The sequence below is a fragment of the Homarus americanus genome, unplaced genomic scaffold (genome assembly GCF_018991925.1).
Source record: "Homarus americanus isolate GMGI-L3 unplaced genomic scaffold, GMGI_Hamer_2.0 scaffold34921, whole genome shotgun sequence".
In the NCBI taxonomy this organism is placed as follows: domain Eukaryota; kingdom Metazoa; phylum Arthropoda; class Malacostraca; order Decapoda; family Nephropidae; genus Homarus; species Homarus americanus.
This window is the reverse complement of record NW_024741901.1, coordinates 24,255,689-24,276,082: the sequence shown is the minus strand read 5'-3', so window position 1 is coordinate 24,276,082 and position 20,394 is coordinate 24,255,689. Positions and strand designations below refer to the sequence as shown.

Below are 20,394 nucleotides of genomic sequence, written 5' to 3'. Positions count from 1 at the left end.
GTAAATGGACTTTACCAAATTGTTTCAAGAAGATTTTGTACCTTAACTTAATCTAATATAACCTAACCTAACTCCACCAACATTATGCTCTGGGTGGCACATACAATGTATACAAGAGTCAAAGTAAAAATTTTTGGAAGGAGTTGGTAATTGTTTTTATTTTTTTTTTAGAAACTTCACATACCGTTGAAGAAGCCATGGACACAACTGAAGGTGAGGGAGCAGTAGTACATGGAGAAGCTGAGAAAGATGTTTTAACGTGGCTTTTGGGAGAACTTCTTGATAAGTATGTGAGACAGACACAACCAAGTGTGAGACAGGTTTGTAACATTTTCTTTATTCAGCTGATTTTATTATTATTTTTGTCTCTCTCATAAGCCTTACCTTAGCCCACATGAACTTCAAGTGTGTACAACGCCACTCACGAAGTTGACATCATTGACTGTACTGTAGTTTTATTTCACCTTGATATTATTGCCAACACATCACAGATCTTGTGTAGTGAGCCGTCACCCTTGATTCTATCTAGCACTATCAGCTTACAAGCAATTAAAATTTTTTATTTTCTTCTTGATTTTGTTACAGTTTTCTTAACAGTTCTTGTAGAAGTGATAAGACCGTCATTGGAAGACAGTTTGAAAAGTTTGATCATCTGTTCTCCAATCATTTTTGCACAATACTTCCTGGATGACCAACATAATTTTTAATGTGTCCTTTATCCCATCCCTACTTTAGTGTGTGGGTTAAATTTGTTCATTATTTCTGTTCCTTGCTACTTGCACTCAATTACTGACTGAGAAAACTTTTAGGTCAATTGTGTTGTGGTAGTAGTTTATGACTAATTTCTAATCCCTTATTATTTTTGTCTGTATTATAATTCAGACAGTGAGAAAAAGTGAAACTAAGATTTACTTGAGGCTGTTTTTATAAGTTAAGGCAGGGGTTCTTAACCTGGGGTCCATGGACCTCCAAGGGGTCCATGGATGGGCTTCAGGAGGTCCGTGAAGGTCAGATAAAAATTTAACATTTATATTCACTATATTTTTATATTAAGTTGCTCAATTTTTGTCAATACCTGTATATACCAGATGTTATGTATGTAGTTTTGGTTACTGAAGAAAACCAGTAAATCTGTAGGGTGGCATGGGATGCTACTGTACACGGTCAGGTAACGTACAGTCGTCAACGTCGTCAGGTTTTGACTTCTAGAATGTTTACTTTATTCATACTTTGTGTATGTCATACACTGTATGAGGCAATGAATTTTCAATAAAATAAGTATATTCATTGCATGCAAAGTTGTGTTTATGTGCATTTTTCTAGGGAGGGGGTCCATAGCTTTCACCAGATTCTCAAAGGGGTCCGTGACTCAAAAAAGGTTAAGAACCACTGAGTTAAGGGTACCAGCACTCGACAGCATTTGGATATATCTTGTTATTTTTGCTCCCTCTTGTTGCTTACCTAATTTTTCACACAGTGTTCTTCCTTCCTCCCATTTTTGAGGATTTTGCTTCTTATTTTCCATCCACAAAGAGTGGGAGTTGACAAAAAATAATACTGTAGTTGAAAGACAAAAAAATGATAGAAGCATTTTACTATTTTACATTTAATTAAGTCTAGTGAGAAAGATAAGACATGCACTTTTTGAGAGAATTTTGCATGAATTGTACAGTACAGTATTTGACTCAGTGGTACATCAAGTGTGCTTGTGGTATGCTTTGCCACTATTTCTGTGATATTTGATGCTGACTAACTGCACTGTGTTGGCATGATGTCCATTTGTGTTATGTTATACCTTTATGGTTCATAATTATAATGTAACTTAATTAAATATATACATATTTTTCCCCAGGCTACTTGCATCTGGCTGCTTGCTTTACTGAAGAGATGCCGCAAGAAACCAATTATCCAACAACGACTGTCTGGTATCCAGCAGGCCTTCATGAGTCTTCTAGGTGACAATAATGGTAAATAAATGTGTTAAGTTTGCTTTCATCCTTGAATATATGGCATGCACTGTTCATAATGCAGGGAATTGAATGCCCAGTCAATAAACAAGACCAAGCTTCTTACTGTGTCCAACTTGGAGGAGCTTGACACTTGCAGTGAGATCATGAAGCTGTATTGATAAGCAACACATTTGTGCAATTATGGTTCCCTATACTTCTGCTCAGCCTAAAATCCTATAAGGGGATAAGGCTTACAGTTTCGGCCATAATCTTGATCTCACCGATTTTGTTAAAATATCAATACAGTAATACCCCGCTTTACGCGGTTTCACTTTCCGCGATTTCGCATTTACGCGGTACCTCGCCAGAACCGGACTTTCACTTTACGCGGTGCATCTACTCATATACGCGGGAAGCGGCGCGGGCAGGATGCGCACAAGGTCGCCCAGTCATCAAAACATTACCGAGTTCTTCACCCGCTACCCACCACAGCTGGCCCAAGTCAGTGATAGTGATAGTGAGGATATGGACTTATATGGACTTTGAGGGGTTTGACAAAGAGGCCCTGCAAGCCTATGTGGTGGATAGTGATACAATTGATACAGGTGAGGGCCAATAATCTGCCCTCTGCCTCGGAACCAACCCCCTATCCTGTGTGCCCAGCCATCTTTTCTACTAATGTAAGTGTTAAAAAAACTAATATTATTGATATTTCTCTTAATTATTAATTGTGTGTGCATACCATCATAAAATTAAGATGTAATTTTTACTACAACGTAGGTATTGTGTCTGAAAAAGTGGAGTTTGGGGGTCGGGCCAGTCTCTATTGGAATTAATCCCATATGTTCTGTTGTTCACTTTACGCGGTTTTCACTTTCCGCGGTACCCCATGGTTTCAATTGACCGCGTAAATTTGGTACTACTGTATATACTGTATACTCCTGAACATGCTAATTAAGGATCTGTTATCTGCAATTTGATTTCTGTATAATTACTTGTCCGATGACATCTCATCTATAGCAAGAACCTTTTTCATTTTTTGACAGACTTAGTTCAAGATGCAGCCTCAAAAGGATTAGGTGTTGTGTATGAATGTTGTTCTGAAGCTACGAGACAGTCCATGGTGGAAGGACTTGTTCAGACCTTGACAGAAGGAAAACGCACCATCCAAAATGTTACAGATGACACAAAGATCTTTCAAGAAGGAGAGATGGGCAAGGCTCCCTCTGGGTATGTTACCATTTGTTGTTCATTGAACCCTTTAGATTCTTTCCAGTCTGTAAGCAACAGTGATGCTGTTGTTTGCAGTGGAATCTTCTTAAAACAATTGTAATATTCATATTTATTTGTGTAGTAATTGAGTCATAGATTTATATTGAATTTAATGTGTGTTTCAGTTCTCTCAGTACAAAGTATCATAATTTGTATCTTTTAGATTGTTAAATAGAAGTTTTGTTACACTTTACTTTGTTGTTTAAAACTTGGTATCATTTCCTTTTTATTAATTTCTAATTGTGATTAAAATTAAATTTTCTTGTGAGACACATTTTTACAATCATTAACTAAGACTAGAGAGGTTATCCTTTGGAATACTGAGATAAAATTAAAATACTGTAAAGGTAAATTGAATAATTTGCCAAGAATATATATTACAAGATGGGGATTTCATAATGAAATATTTTTTGAGCTTCCAATTACCCCGATGATCCATCGTCATGTGCTATATAACCCTAGAAGCAGACATCACTTGACAGAAGCCTGAGAGTTTCGAAAATAAGTTTATTAAAATATAAATAAGAAGGAAATACAAAAAACAAGGCTTTTAGACATTTTATCCCCACCAACAATAGTACTGAATGTCTAGCAAGATGTTCTTACTTCCATCTTCCTGATAACAATTTAAACAATGGCTGTATGGAGTGGAAATGTATGGCAGGATGGCAGTGGATCCTCTAGTTATTCCCTATAACAGCTGGTCAGCACTAACTCCTCCCACTATTCAGAGAAAGTACCACCACACACACACACACGCATCCATGCACACACACACACACACACACACACACGCACACACACACACACACACACACACACACACACACACACACACACACACACACACACACACTCTGAGGTCTTGAAACATGTTAGGTGTGGGCATTTGTAGGGACTAGGCGTGTTCCTTTGGATGGTTGAAAGACTTAGGCCAACATTAAATTTCATTATGCATTGACAAAATTTTCTTTGTACTGTAAAGAAAAAAGAATTTATTTATTTATTTTTTCAGAGGACAACTGTCAACGTATCGCGAGTTGTGTTCCTTGGCAACAGACCTCAATCAGCCTGATCTTATTTACAAGTTCATGAATCTTGCAAACCATAACTCTGTTTGGAATTCTAGAAAGGTAATGCATTCAAAAGCTTATATTTAGGTTAATAAAGTGTTTTTAAAGACAAATATAAAATTTGTGAGAAGGAAGGGTGAAAAAACTGAGAGGACAACTGGAAACAGCAGGTAAGGCTGAGAGAAAGAATACTATACTGTACAGTCAAACCCCGAGTACTGGACTAATTAAGCTTGATCACAATGTGTGTATTTGTATGTCATGAGAAAACAGGCATATATGCACTTAGTAATAGCCACATGGAGACCGAGTACAGCGTGGCTGAGTTGTTATAATGAGTGCGGGACTGTGTGGTCCACGTCTCGTGGCTCCACAAGAGCAATGACTACCCCCGGTAGTAAGATTTTTATTTTTATTTTTTCAATTTTGTAAATAATTTTTTTCAAGATTCGTGTCGTTATTCAGACGTGTCAGTACTAAGGTGGTCATGTACTTGGGGTTTTTACTGTACTGTACTTTAGAAAAAATGGTAAAGACAAGGGAGGTTGAGAGTATATTTTGAACAATATTTATATGTCATAATTGGAAAGGAAGGAGAGTTATCCTGTTTGGGATGGGGAGGAATGAGAACTGTTCAGTTAAAATAAGAAAAATTATGAGTGTCTTTCTCTCAAATGTCAATACAGTACTGTACTTTTAATACCATATATATTTCAGGGAGCTGCCTTTGGTTTTGGGACTCTAGCATCACAAGCTGGTTCCCAACTGGAACCTTATCTTCCCCAAATTGTTCCTAAGCTATATAGGTACCAGCACGACCCTACACCGAAGATCCAGCAACCCATGGCTGCTATATGGAATGCTCTAGTCACTGATAATGCAAAAACTGTAAGTATTGTCTGCTAACATTTTCTTCTTGAAAAATATATCAGAATGTATATCATAGTTGAAAGTCCCTGTGATGGTTGTTCTATAGTCTTGGTAGAATGTTTATAAAGGTGATTTTCAACTTAAGGGCATGGCATAATTATTGATGTCTTAGATATTTTAAATGTGTTCAATTGTTTCAAGGGTCATAAATTAACACTACAGTACCGAGTAAATTTTTTAAATTCTGAACCCAGATCCTTAATCATCATGTAAAAAACTTCCTTTATATGAAATCTGAACAAAACCTGTCATGATCTCATCTGCCGAAACAAAAGAAACTGGTCGGGCGTTTTGGGGACGACTTACGGCATTTTTCTGGAAAGTGAAAACTAATGTGGTTAAATGTTATAGTCTTGAGCAGATGTATATAAAAGTGATTCAGAACTAATGTGTAAAGCATAACTGACATTTTAAAGAAGGTCGTGAAAAACAATTGTTTCAAAAAGTACATTGTTACTGTATAAAAAAAATAATTTTTTTGTTTAATGAATTTAAAGTACAGTATAGCTAGATTACAATTTGATTGGATTCTGTTTCATTTAGCAGGTTCAGTACATATAATTTTTATTTAAAAAAATAGCATTTATTTTGTTTTGTATTTTTCCAATAAATTATATCTTATTTAAATGACTTATGATTTGTTCTTTTATAAAGTTTGATAATAATTTACCCTTCTTACAATAAATTTTGTCATGCAGCCTAGAAAGTTGTAGTTAAGAATAACTGGCGACAAACGAGGGGAAGCTCTATGATGGACATGGTTGCCGTCACCCTGTCATATAACAGAAGAGGACTTTCAGAATTTGAGATATCTGTCATGTGTGTTTCCACTTCAATCATGTAAACATTTTAGTTTCATATATTCTTTTGAAGTTTATTTTCTTTACAGATTGAAAAGTATTATGACCCCATCCTGTGTGACCTCATCACCAACTTGACTCACAGTTCTTGGAGAGTGCGTGAGTCATCTTGTCATGCTCTCACAGATCTATTAAGGAGACAGCCGGCCTCAAAAGCATTACACCGAATCACTGAAATATGGACAATACTCTTTAGAGTTCGGGATGATATTAAGGAATCTGTCAGACAAGCAGCCGAGAAAACATTACAAGCATTGAGTAAAAGTTGCATTAAGGTAATACAGTCCTGTTGTTGTATGTGATGAAGTAGATGAGCACCAACTGTGTCTACTTAATGTTGTACTAATCAGAACCTTTCACTCTCTACTCTTGTCTAATATTACTTTGAGTTCATTCTGCATCTTGATCTGTCTCACACAAAAGTGAAAGAGGAATAAAGGTATTATCTTTCATTAAAACTTGTGAATGAATATCTTAGCCCATTAGAGTATGTTTTTGTGGCCAAAAATAAACACAAGGTGTTCCAAACCTGATTTAATAAGCACTGAATATGATACATAATAGAATACATGAATAAATACAGTAGAACATAGAGGGGAGGGAGGGAATTTTCTGCTCAGTTCAGTCCAGCTGTAAGGGGGCAGGTTTTTCTATATATCCTATTTCATATATTTATTCTCTTCAATACTTAAAAAACTTATATTCTTGTGCATAAAAATTAATAATTTTATATTTTGAGTCTTTCAATGGGATATTGGGTAATTGGTTCCAGCTCACAGAAAAGTACATACAAAGTAAAAAAAATGCAGTAAAGTACACTTACTTTGAGGTGTGTATGTAGAAGGCTCCTGGTTGATGATGACGATGGGAATTAGAAGTGGGGGTGGAGGAGAAGGGAGAAGAGAAGGAAGTGGGGATGGAGGAGAAGGGAGAAGAGAAGGAAGTGGGGATGGAGGAGAAATCACCTTTCTGGGGACCCATACTTGATGCAGAAATTTCTCCAATAAAATTTTAAAATCACTAGGTGTAATTCAAGATTATTTTATTTAAATCAACACTGCACTGAGCTATATATATTATCAATATGATAACTAAATTTCAGAATGACCAATAATTTTAATGTAAAAATGCAAAAATATTCAAGACACCAACAAAATCGATGTTCACTCCACTGTAAACAAAGCTAAACTGACGCCTGGTAGATGAGTGAAGGGGCTGATGGGCGCACAAAAAACTAGTTCCCTGTACTGCATATATTATCAATATGTTAACTAAATTTTAAAATGACTAAAAATTTTAATATAAAAAATGCAAAAATATTAAAGAGCACAACTTTCTTGATATTTACTCCACTGGAAATGAATGTAAACTTAGAACAGATCACTGAATTGGCGGACTAGCCCATCAGCTGATCAGCTGATGCTCACAACAAAACGTGTTTGTCGTAAGGATTTCGTTAATCGAAGTTTTGTTCGTTAACCGAATTGAGGATCCTTATGGGAGGTAATTCGTTAATCGAACCGTTTGTTAACCGAGGGACCATTTTATTTATCTTATATTTCTTTGCTTCTATTTTCTAAGTCAGTATTCTTTTCTTTACTTCATTTCTTCTTTCATATATATTATTGTATTTTCTGAGTTTTGTCCTTACTTTCTCTCAATTATATCCTATTTTAGTTATTTTTTAAACCATGGATTAATCTGGGAAACCATGTCATTCTTATTACAACACTTATTATACTTACAACGGTAGCCTGCCACCACCCAGACTTTTATTAGAATATAACATATCTCATTGAACTGTTTGGTGGCGTGCTAGCGAGCTTCTAGGCACATGAGTTACATTAGTTATTTTCTGAGAACCAATGGGTAGAAGGAACAGAGCGGTGATACTCATAGTTTACTAATTCAATATTTATTAACATGAGTGAACAAGATGTTAATTAAGTACACTCAGATAGGGCTGGACCACTTAGGTCTTACTTTATCATTCATAAAATAGATCTTCAATTACTTATTACATCATTAAACAACTGTTAAAGTATTTCTTTGACAAATAAGATGGTTATTTTACACGCTCAGATAGGACTGGACCCTTAGGTCTTACTTTTAAAAGTAGCAAAATAAATCTTCAATTCTTGGTAACAACATTAAACAATCATCATATTATTTCATTGCCAATACAGTTGGTTCAATGACACACTTGACAATATCCCAAATTAACTTATTTATAACATCATGTTATTTCGGAATGAACAACATGGCACTTTACCTTCAGTTGATGTACTCAACGCACATAACATATTTACAGATACTATCAATATTTATGGGTTCACTACCCAACATGGGATAATTATATTTCTCCTAATTATCCCCTATCATATACAACAATAATACTTTGGCCCACATAACTGCAAGGAGTGCCGAGGGTGTAACACTGGTGTCACCACAACAAACGAAGAGCGCTGTTAGGGTCGGTTGGAGTCCGATACACTGCGAGGGAGTTCAGGCCAAGTTCCCAGGGTGCGGACTCGCACAATTTAATCGTGCCAAAGCCAGCCAGTTGGTATGCAGCTACCGGTCCCCCCGGTGACTGTTGGGTATTCAGCTAACACACACAAAGTGCCTGAGATGTGTCAAAAATAACTCGATCACAAGCAATCTTTCGTCTAGCAACGACACACGATATTTACGTTACATTAATTCTTTCACTGGGTAAATGACAATTTCACTGTTACAACATGAACACTTATATTCACAAAATTCACCTAGTTAAACTGATTTAATGTGGCGGGCATGGGAACATACACATACCTATGATAATGATAAAGCAGCGTCAGAGATGTGACGCTACTCCTTGGGCACGAGTTTATATACGGCTAACTGGCAACTCAGGCCTGTGCGCTACCCATGCCAGAAAGGCTAATCACGCAATGACAGAAATTACATTCTACTCAGTTGCTAAACATTTAACTATGAAACTCAATGCCATGGGTCAGGCAAATTTCTTAAGTCTATTTTTATAATCTAATCAGAGATTGGGCTTGCCAGGAAAAAGTGGAATTGACGTCAAATACACACGCTGTTAACACTAGTTCTCCCAACATAAGCGGAATTTCTAGACAAGGACCCTCTATGGGTATACGTTGAGATCTTGGAGATAAGGAGTTTGACATGTTCTTTCAGGAGAATAACGGCTTTCTTGAATAGACAACTGACACTAACTAAACTACAAACATCAGATTCTCTGATGTTTGGGTATCAAAATGGGATGCCATTCGTACTGGCAGACTCGACACTCACTTACTTAACCAATGTTACTAACAAGAAAGACAGTTAAAGCTTTCAACATCACTCACAAAGGATCTTGAATGCTTTAACTGTAATCAAACATATCTAAGTTGACTCAAAACATTGGTGTCCTCTCTCACATTCACATTTACTTTATAGAGAGGTTGGTTTCAGGAAGTCAGAGAAAATGGACAGCACCTAAGCTAGGGAGCGATGAGAAAACGGACGCCTCAGATGGGAGACTCGGTAAAGAAGGCATAGCTACATGTTTTGTGGGCTATTGAGCGCAATATGAATTGTCTGATTTTACGTTAACTGACGTGTACGACCGTGGTCATTACACAGCTACTCTACCTCCCACCTCTGCCACACAGAATACACTTTCCACTCTTCATTTTTCTTATTTTATAGTTTTATATTATATTTTTTTTTTATTTCTAAGTCACATCAGAATGTTGAAATGATATTTCCAGAATTTTTATGGTTTCTTATATAAATAAACACTTCAGCTTTCAGCCAAGAATTATGAATGTTCTGACCGCAAGAAAAACAAATTAAACACACAGGTACATTACCTGTGAATTGTAAGAAGATGAATTAGTATTTTGGGAATTATCGCGACTCCACTGTGCTGTTGATAGTGTAGTGGATGCAAAATAGTTGTTAGTGTGGTCATAGACAAAGGCTATGAGCTACCCCTCAAAAACAAACCCGGGCAATGCTGGTTTCCCTAACTAGTATAAAATACTTATGTTTACAGTAGTGTTCAAGTTTATGACTGTGTTTTGAGCAAAATGTATTCATCTTTCATACTATTGTGACACTTAGGTTTAGCATACATTATACTGCATACCCTGATTTACTCATAAGATAGTTTAATATGTATTTCAAAACAAATTAAAAGGAGACATATCTTTCAGGTATGTGAAGGTACTGGCGAGGAAAGTGAGGAGATGCTCAAAGAAGTTCTTCCCACTTTGCTAACATCAGGCATTACCAGCACTGTGTCTGAAGTAAGAAGTGTGAGCCTACAAACTGTCTCCAAGTTGTGCCGCTCTGGAGGGTCATTAGTCAGGCCACACCTTGGCACTCTAGTCCCTGCACTCTTGGAGGCTCTCTCGGGACTTGAATCTCAAGCTCTGAGCTACACTTCTGTGAGGCTAAATGATGATGACCGAGAGAAGTTGGACATAGCAAGAGTTGCTGCAGCTCGTAGCACACCCATGATGGACACACTTAACTATGTCTTACAATTTGTAGATGAAAGTTCATTGGAAAAATTAGTTGGAGGTTTGGTAGATGTTCTCAAGAGCTCTGTTGGTCTCACTAGTCGTGCAGGTGCTGCTCATGTTGTGGAGACACTGACCCACACTTGCCCAGCACCCTTGGAAAAGTACACAGGGAAGCTCTTGGCTGCTCTAGTTAATGGTCTGAGTGATAGAAATGCTGTGGTACGGAAAGTATATGCCAATGCTATAGGCAATCTTGTTAAAACTGCTAAAGCTTCAAGTGTTGAAAAGATCCTCACTAAGTTACAAACTTGGTACCTGGAGAAGGAAGATGATAGTGTCAGGATGAGTGGTGCTCTTACCATTCGCAGTATGCATGCTCAAAATAGTGATATAATGAAACAACATGCCTGCCAAGCAATGCCATTGGCATTTTTAGCTATGCATGCTGAGAAAACTATTGAAGGTGACCCAGGTGGTGTTGAAATTTGGGATGAAATTTGGTCTGATAACACTCCTGGAACAGAATCTGCAGTGAGACTTTATTTAAATGAGATTATTTTGATTTGTGAACAAGCTTTACAAAATTCAAATTGGGCAATGAAAGCTCAGGCTGGCAGAGCCTTGTCAACAGTGTCTCAGAAACTTGGGCCAAGTATGAACGATGCTCTTGTCACGTCCTTGGTCACGCTTCTTATCAATAGTCTTCAAGGAAGAACGTGGATTGGAAAAGAATCCCTTGTAACAGCACTCTCAAATGTAGCAATGCATACTAAGTCTATTCTTAGCGCCTTGAAATACCCAGATAGAGATGAACTATTGGTAGAGGATGTGGTAAAAGTTCTTACACGTGAAGCCAGCAAGGAAAAGATGGAATACAAGATACATGCCATCAAAGCCCTCACAACTGTCCTTGACAAGTACCAGATTGACAGATTTGAACAAGTGTTTAACATTTGTCTTCCATACTTGACACATGTGAGTATTAGAGGTCATTTATTGTGATATATTCACGTTCTTATTTTTACTGATGCTTTTGTGAACTGCAGGGTATATTCGAGATACAGTGTACTGTACTTAATTTTTTTAATTTACCATACCTTATGGAAATGGAAATATGGATATAAAACAACAGGAATAGAAAATGTTCAGTTGCTTCGACAGCATCTCATCCTAGAGGAACACCCAGAGTATTGTGTGACTCAGCTTCCATGTTCAACTGTCTTCCACTTTACAACTCCAGTTCACTCAGATGGCCATCACTCCTCTATGTGTCTATTCATTCTGTTTCAGATATCAGTGAGGAGTTCCCCCTTATCCCTGTTCTTGTCCAGTATACTCTTACTTTTATATGGTTAAATTGGGGGGATGCCTGATGCCAGTACAAGACAAGAGCATACATCTTTTATGACTTAAAGGCTTGAAACAGAGGATAGGAGGGATTCAAATTGATCACCCAGTTGCCTGTGATGTAAGAATACACACACAAGTTTGGATAAAAAAATTCATTTGTCACTTGATGACTGAAGCAGTACTGTTCAGTGCCAGTACAGTATTCATATCTTAATGCATTTATCATAAATTGTGTAACTCCTTGGATGGTGAGCTTGGATTTTATTACTGATACATTTACAGTAGAGTACAGTACAGTACAGGGTATTTTCATCTCAGACCTTGTTAGCTTGATTTGGGATCTTAGGTTCAGTGGTACCTTTCCACCATTTAACCGGTAATAACTTGTGTTTATGGTCTTTGGGTGCAAACATAATGCGCATATGTGCCTCATATATTGGTTTGGTGGTCCCATAAGCCAATGAACCTATATTATAACTTTTTTTAGTTTACAAAATTCACTTGGTTGCTAACCAGGTAGTCCTAAAGGTGCATGAGGTAAAGAGACTCTAATGCCAATAGTGTAAATTACTCCTGGTGATGTAAATCAATCAATTCTTTTATATCATTTTGCCAGGTTTTCCCTGATTTATGAAAGGGTTGCATTCCAGAAAAGCCTTTTGTAAATCAAAACACATTTTCCCATAGACTCCCATTATAAAAGCTGAGATAACTTAAAAAAAAATACACAAATATCATAATAAGGCAGTATAGTACACAATATGTGACTGTAAACAGTTTTGACAGACAATCGAGTTTCCCGGGAAACTAAGGCACAGGTCAGCTGGGTGACCAACATCATCTGAGCCTTCTAGAATTTTTTGTTTTGGGATAAAGGATTCCCAACCTGTATCAGTAAACAAGAATGAATAGTTTAGGTAAAAAAATAAGACGGGAAAAAAAGTTATGCAAATATATATTGTTTGCTTTTCAGTGGATATTCTTTCCAGTTTTTGAAAGATTAAATAGTGAATTTTCCCTCCTCAGGATAAGCAAGAACAAGAGGATGCAGATGATGTGGAACGCAACAAAAAAGAAGAATCATTGCGGTGGGACCTAATCGATGAGATGGTACACTCATTAGGGCGTGCCTGGCCCCTCACCAAGGACACCCAAGGTTGAGTATTATTCCCATAACCTGTCATTGTCTGATATTAACATTTGATGGAAGGATGAATGTGATGTTCTTTGTCACGAGCTATTGTGTAGTGTTAATAAAGGAGGAACCCAGATTACTCGGAGAAAACCTGTAATCTTTTGTAAGATCACCCTGGATAATACCTTTCTTACATGTGACCAGGGAGGAGGATTGAACCCAGTACAGCAGGTTATATTACATCTCTGCCCAGTGATATCCAGGTACAGTATATTCTGACCTAGACCATTTTACCATAAACCCCTGGTATAAACTAACTGACTGCCATATATCACCCCAGGGGCTAATCTGGCTTCGGCTATTTTACACTCCTTGAGACCAGAATTAACCTAAAATAGTGATAGATCAATCATATGTTTAAAGTACTGTACAGAAGTTAATAGCACCAATAATATAGATAGTCAGTGTAGGAATAATACTGTAATGTGAAGAAACTTAAAATAAATTGTAATATTTTATTTCAGAAAAATACAGTGAACAAGTAGTAGAGATGTTGAACAACAGTGCGTCACGTGTTCCCCGTAAGACACAGCTGAGCATCGTGGGAGCACTGAAACATTTCTGGGGTCGACATTTTCTCTTGCAAGAGCTTCCTGGATCCTTAGGAACACCTCTCTTTGACCCTCTCTTACACCACTCCTGCAAAATATTTAATTATTGTTTAGGTAATATAATTTTTCTGTTTTGATGACTTGAATTAAATATCCTGGAGATGCAGTAAGTATACATTATACTGCAAATTCTGCTGAACTATATATTTCAACTCTACATAATTTTCTCTTCTAATTAATTCAGAAAAATATTTTTTTTAGGTGTTGCCAAGTTTTATAGCCTTCGAAGAGAATCCCTTGTCGTATTGAATGAATTCCTGGAAAAGGTAAAGGGTAAGTAAAATGCTTCAGTATCAGAGTGCATGCTACTGTACACAACAGGTTTTATTATACCACTATTATCCACCAGAAGGTTAGGATAGACACAAAGGCAGAACATCCTATTCTGTTGGTTTTCTTTGTACAGTATTAGAAAAACTGTACTACAGTATCCTCGTTTTCGTATTTCGAGAGCTAGAGCCATAATGAACCTTCAGTCAATAAAGTTAACCTGTACAGTACTACATTATAATTTAGAATGAAATTATTGTTTTCCATAAAAAGATGGTCCTTAAATTGGTTTTATGTGTAATCTTATTTTTGTCTTCGGGAAGATTTTCCCTTATAGAAACATATCTCCCAATATACCGGTACTGTACTGTACTGTATAATGAAAATTAATAGGAAAATCATTTTTGATCTGATGAAATTTGGTTTACAAAAGTTTTCAGAAAAGCATCCCTTTATAAATCCAGGGATTCCTGTACTTTTATATGTAACAACCACGAGAGGCTCATGTTTGTTTGTTTGTATGTATAAATACAGTTGTTATGAGAGGTTCTCTTGTGGTCTTATGTATAATTAAAATAGTGCTTTTAAGATGCATAGCACTAACGTCTAACACCATGGTCTTTTGTGTAGTGATGTGTATGTACAGTACAGTATTTGAAATTAGAGTTTGTACCTGTACACTGTACATGATATCCAACTTGGTCAGCTGTCAAGCATGATCAGTTCTTGACACATTCTGAACAAAAGATAAATCTGATGCCCAGCTTTGAAGAATTAAACTCACATACAGAATTGGTCCTGTACTAGCCACTTGTATTTTTAAAGGCACTTAGTAATGATAATAATATTTCAATATGTACTGTACTGTATCTTAATATAATACAGGTATATTTTTTACATACAGTCTGCGAGACATTGGTGGTACGACTTCGCATGGAGCTCTTGTCTGGTGTTGAGGAGGCACGGAGAGATGCACAACCCGATGTTCAGGCCCTGGCTGCCTCAGCCCATCGGATGCTTCTTTTAGAATCCAGAGATTGAAGAAACAACACTGAAATATAACATGTGAGATTCAGTAATCTGCGGAGTGTTCATTAATTTATCCATAATTAACCATTATATATACAGTACTGTATACAATGCTGTTTCATTATACAATAATGCTCATTTTTACCATAAACCAAAAAAATAATAATTAATAAAATTCATACTTTGAATCATGCAGCATGTAAAAGTCTCATCTTTTCTCTGAGCCAAGAATTCAACCAAGTAAGAGTCACTTGGCCAATTGGCAGCCGCCTCTGCCAGTTTTTAACTTCCAATACAATATTTTTTTTAATCTATATATACGTAGTAAATAACTTGCCATAAAGTATTTTGTTTAAGCTCAGATAATAGAAATTAGACAAGTTTTAATATCTAGTATGGGTATGTTGTTAGCTATGCACTATAAACTATATATAATCATTGTTTTTTGTAATAATGGAATTTTCTTGTATTCAAAAAGTAAATAAATTAAGATACTGTACATGTTTTATGGCTACATTGTGTTTAAAGTATACTGTGGAGTTATAAGTGTACTCCATGGTGTCATCAGGAAGTAGTGCAGGGTAAGGCTTTCATAGATATCAGATGCAAATAGTATGAACTGTTATTAATAATGCATCTACTGTACTTGCATCTTAACTTGTTTGATAATTTATTAGCTTTCTTTGTAATACTGCATTTTCCTTCTCTTACCTCTTGTGCTGGAAGCTTCTTGAATCCGGGTCACAGTCAACACAGTAGTGACAGCTGGCCTACACTTACTATCAATACATAGTTACAACACCTGTAGATAAATGGGCCTTAAAACACCAGCCTTACCAATTAAACTTTTGTTTTGGGGAAGTGTCACTTACCAAAAGTTAAATTTACATTTCCCTTTCTTTCATTATGTACTTTCACATTTACAATTCTTGAAATAGCAGAGAACAGCATTGTTTAAATAAAGTATATGTTGCTACATTTTTACCTTCATCCACCAGCAATACTGTACCATATGTGAGTGTTTACTCCTGCACAAAGATTTGTGTGGGAAGTAATGTAAAGTATTGTAAGCTCTATAGTACAGTACTATGCAGGATTGACAGAATAACTGAAACACTCCAAAATTTCAGTATAAAATAATTATAGTTAATAATTGGGGTTGCAAAATATATACAGTACTGTATATACAGTATATCTATATATTTTTACCCAAAACACTTTTGCTCTTGAAATTGCAAATAAAAGTGATGAATGACTTTGGAACAGGTATAGCCATAATAATAGAAAAAACTAACAGACAATTTACCAGAGGTGTGTAATTTTGGTTGCAAAACAACTGAAAATTTTCCAAGGGTTTTTAGGACACCAGCTCTAGGCTACGGAGGTATGATCATTAATTGGCTTTAAATTGGGCCTTGAAAAGACTATCAAGAACAAGGCGGGATCTACTGAGATATTGGACAATGGGGTGTATTTAAGAATGTGGAGCCCATTTTAGTGATTTCAACCCTAACATACTGTAATATGGGTAAAAATCACCAACAATAATGCATGAGCTTCGCAAGGTATTTTCTTTGGGGGTCAGGGACTTCGGAAAAGGCAGTAGTGGTGTGTGTGTGTGTGTGAGAGATTTACAAATTCCACTACCATTACATTTTTAACCCGACGTAACCTAACCTAACCTAACCTTCATTGGATACTTTTCATATGGCTTAACTATTAGCCAAGAATATTATTGTTGGTGATCTCTGCCCATATTATGATTGGGCTGAGGTCACCACTGAATGTGGGTTGAAGTTACCATAGACCGACTTCACTGGCACCAGTAAACACATTTCCCTAGGAAGTGTATAAACCTAGCAGAGGCAGGTGCATCAGTCGAGTAGTAATCGGTGTTCATTCACATTGTAAAAATGTACACGTTTTTATAATTTAGTTCTGTTTCTCTCTTGAAAATAGTACAGTGCAGTAGTGTGTTACCAACAATTTACATATAGAACAGTATAGTATTCAGACCTACTACTGTACTGTATTTCCAAAATTCAGAAAAATTCTAAACCTGGTTTGTTTCCAATTCCAAACTTGCTAGATAATCAATTTACTGTACTCTCTGTATACATATACATGCACTATACAGTACTGTAGTTGTTGCAAAGTAATAGGCAGTGTTAGGAAAAGAAAAAAAATCCCATAATTCTCACTTACCCTGGTCCTGTTCTGTACTTTATAAAGTTTTATACTTTTAAAGAAAATATTACAGTACTGTATAGTTGATCACAACACAAGAGTTAGTCCCATAATACTGATGTTTTGTTGGGGTAGTGTAGTTACAGTACACTGAATGTTCAACCTCTGGTATGCAAGGAAGGCATTAAGGTCAGATACCCATTCACAGCTGTGTTGACTGGAGGTGCCCTTAGCACAAACCAGTTATCCTCAGGACAGGAAGCAAGCAGTTATCAGCTTGGCCACTGTACCACGTAATTATAACATTAAAATGAAAATAGTTCCCATAGACCTGCCAGTCCATTACAACGTTTGGATACAACATGGTGCATACTAAACTTTCATTACATAAAGAGGCAGTCTGACCAACACTGCACTCAATTGGCTTTCTTCCCTTAAAGTAATATTAGGTATCCATTTACAGCTAAATGGTCTGGGAGTGTCCAGGGATCAAACCAGCAACCATTAGGACAGGAGGCAAGAGCAGCATCCACTCCACCGCTTCACCCCATCAGTACGGCATAAGGCACTTCAAATGTTCTGTATACCTATGTGAAATAAGATTGTTTGAGGTCTGTTGTAAGTAATACATTTTTACTAAATTACAGACACCCTAGTGAGACAAAGAACTTTAAACTCAAATTTAACATTTGATGATCAAATTATAATTATTTATTGAGGAATAGAAATTTTTTTGCAAATGAGGGAATAAAAATCCTTTGAACACAAGGTTCACGAGAGATGATTAAGATACAAATGCTGTAATTGTGAAAGCCAGTTAAGCATGTCCTATACTACAGTATTAATATTTGTACACAAATCACTCTTAAGCTTTCTCTTTGTATAGATTGCAAAGTGTTCTGATAGGTATGAACTAAGTTAACAAATAATTACTCAAAATTTGTTTCTTCACAAACCTCTTTGATTACTGGAACTTATATTGATCATTACCTGTACAGCATTAAACTGAAAATGGTTGTCAAGACAGCACCTCGGTCAGGAAGAAAGTGTTATGGTCTTATAGTCCTTCGGTCTTGCAGTTGCCATGACAACATGCTTGCTATATATGAGGCCCCCCCCAAATCATAACTTGCGCCAAAATTTGAAACCAATTAAACCGCGTTTAAAATTTTTTGCAACTGCATAACTTTGTTGTTTTAATAGATGGAGCATTCATTTTTTATGCATTTTGAAGCTAAAGGACTGGACTTGCAGATGGTAGGTAGCGTGTCATGAAGTAATGTACTGGGTTGTTGCAATGTTGAATTGAAGCAACAAAACCCCCACCCGCTTATGGCTTTTTTTACTTTAATCGATATCACAGTGTAGATCCCGCCACAACAAAAGAGAACCGAGGGAGGGATTCTACGCTCATTAGCTGGAGGGGCCATGACGTAGATAGCAGATTCTCACTGTCATTGGCCGAGACGGGGAGGAGGCTGCTGGCCGTCCGCCCGCTCCTCTCACTCACTGACGGGAAGAGAGCACTTGACTGTGCGAATGCCAAGCCCTGGAGCCCATACTTTTCTGTCTGCCACAAATCGATGTTACACCCTATTTTCAAAGGGCTTTCAACCTTATTTACAGTCTAGTAAGGAGATCTTATCCACTATCATCGTATAGAGCTCGGCCGAAAATTGTGCTTTTCCAACAAAAAACGGGTTTTGCCCGGATGGTCTGAACGCACCTTACGATGCGGGGGGCCTCATATTATACTGTAATATTCTTTGGTACATTCATCTAACTCTGTGACCTCTTATGATTGAAAATAGATGCATATTAACTACCGTAACTCATTGGTTGATAAAACATTAGTCAAAAAGCTCTTACTTGCCATTATTAAATCCTCGGCTAAAAAATACTGCTAAATTTATGCAAAATAGTTTAATGAGAAAAATCATGCACATAGTTATAAAGTTATAAATCCATTTAGGTTTACTACACTTACTTTAAAAAATTCACACCCTTGTGCAAAGAGTAACGCCCAGAGTTTTAACTGCCCGCTTTCATTGACGGGTCATTGTGTTTGCAACCAGTTTAAACAAATTGAGTCGCAAAGGACACTGCACTACAGTGTTTGATGGGGAGGTGTGCTGGTAAAATGAACCAATTCCGATATTATTAGTTAATTTTACTCCACGCCTCCCTGTCAGGCACTGAAGTGCAGTGTCCTTTGTGACTCAATTTTTTAAACTGGTTGTAAACACGATGACCCCCATCAGCGGGAGAGGGTGATTATAACTCGGGGCGTAAGTGTCACTGTGTAAATTCATAAGATTTGGTAAACTAATTTCATCATCTAATCAATTGCCATTCTTCAGTTAGTGATTAAAGGGAATGATGGAAGAAACACATGTCTCATTTTTATCCCTATATTAGGACAGTACAGTTAACCCTCACTTCACGCGGTCCCGCATTCCGCGTTTCCACGTTAACGCGGTGCCTTGCCAGAACCTCACGTGCTCACATTACGCGGTACGTGAACCCCATTACGCGGAGAGTGTCCGGCGCGACGCTATTTTTAGATTCGCCCCACCCGCCACCCGCCCGCCTGCCTGCCTGCCTCTCCCTCCTCCTCCCTCTGCTTGGGCAAGCGGCGCGGTAAGGTTGCGCAGTGTGTGTCTTTGTTGCGTTATCACTGACGTCATATGACGTATCAGACCTGTGATTGGCCATGCATCCCTACCCCCCTCTGCTGCTAGCTGTAATTGGCTTAAAGTATTATGACGTGTCCACCCGGGGGAGGGAGGGAGGGAGGAAAGACGACGCTTGACCTAGCCGCGGCAGTTTCATCCCTCAAGGCCACTCCGTGTAAACGCGCATCCATTGTTCCGTAAAATGGCTTCCGCCGGACCACCACCCCCAGAGAGAAACCTTTCCTTACCTGGACCCAGCGGCACTAAACCAAAGAAGACACGACGTTCCTTAAGCTACGAGGTGAAGTATAGCATCATCCAAGAGTTGGAGAAAGGAACAAGGCAGGTTGATTTGGCGCGCCAGCATGGCGTGAACGAATCTACGATCCGGACTATAAAGAAGGATTCAGCCAAGATAAAGGAGCACATGAAGATCACAAAGTCTACAGGTGCTTCTATGATCAAGTATT

General features: G+C 37.3%; 1 protein-coding gene across 1 annotated transcript in view; it reads left to right on the top strand.

Annotated features, from left to right (window-relative positions):
• LOC121876386 (proteasome adapter and scaffold protein ECM29-like) overlaps positions 1-19,638 on the top strand; it is a 29,807-nt gene extending 10,169 nt beyond the window's left edge. Inside the window, exons 16-27 of the mRNA XM_042381459.1 lie at positions 172-320; positions 1,853-1,967; positions 2,996-3,179; positions 4,237-4,354; positions 5,012-5,182; positions 6,114-6,359; positions 10,296-11,582; positions 12,984-13,113; positions 13,617-13,817; positions 13,965-14,036; positions 14,938-15,098; positions 17,713-19,638. Of these exons, the coding sequence (XP_042237393.1) occupies positions 172-320; positions 1,853-1,967; positions 2,996-3,179; positions 4,237-4,354; positions 5,012-5,182; positions 6,114-6,359; positions 10,296-11,582; positions 12,984-13,113; positions 13,617-13,817; positions 13,965-14,036; positions 14,938-15,074 (2,810 nt within the window). The 3' untranslated portion in view covers positions 15,075-15,098; positions 17,713-19,638. The remainder of the gene's footprint in view (positions 1-171; positions 321-1,852; positions 1,968-2,995; positions 3,180-4,236; positions 4,355-5,011; positions 5,183-6,113; positions 6,360-10,295; positions 11,583-12,983; positions 13,114-13,616; positions 13,818-13,964; positions 14,037-14,937; positions 15,099-17,712) is intronic.
• Positions 19,639-20,394: the final 756 nt, after the last annotated feature.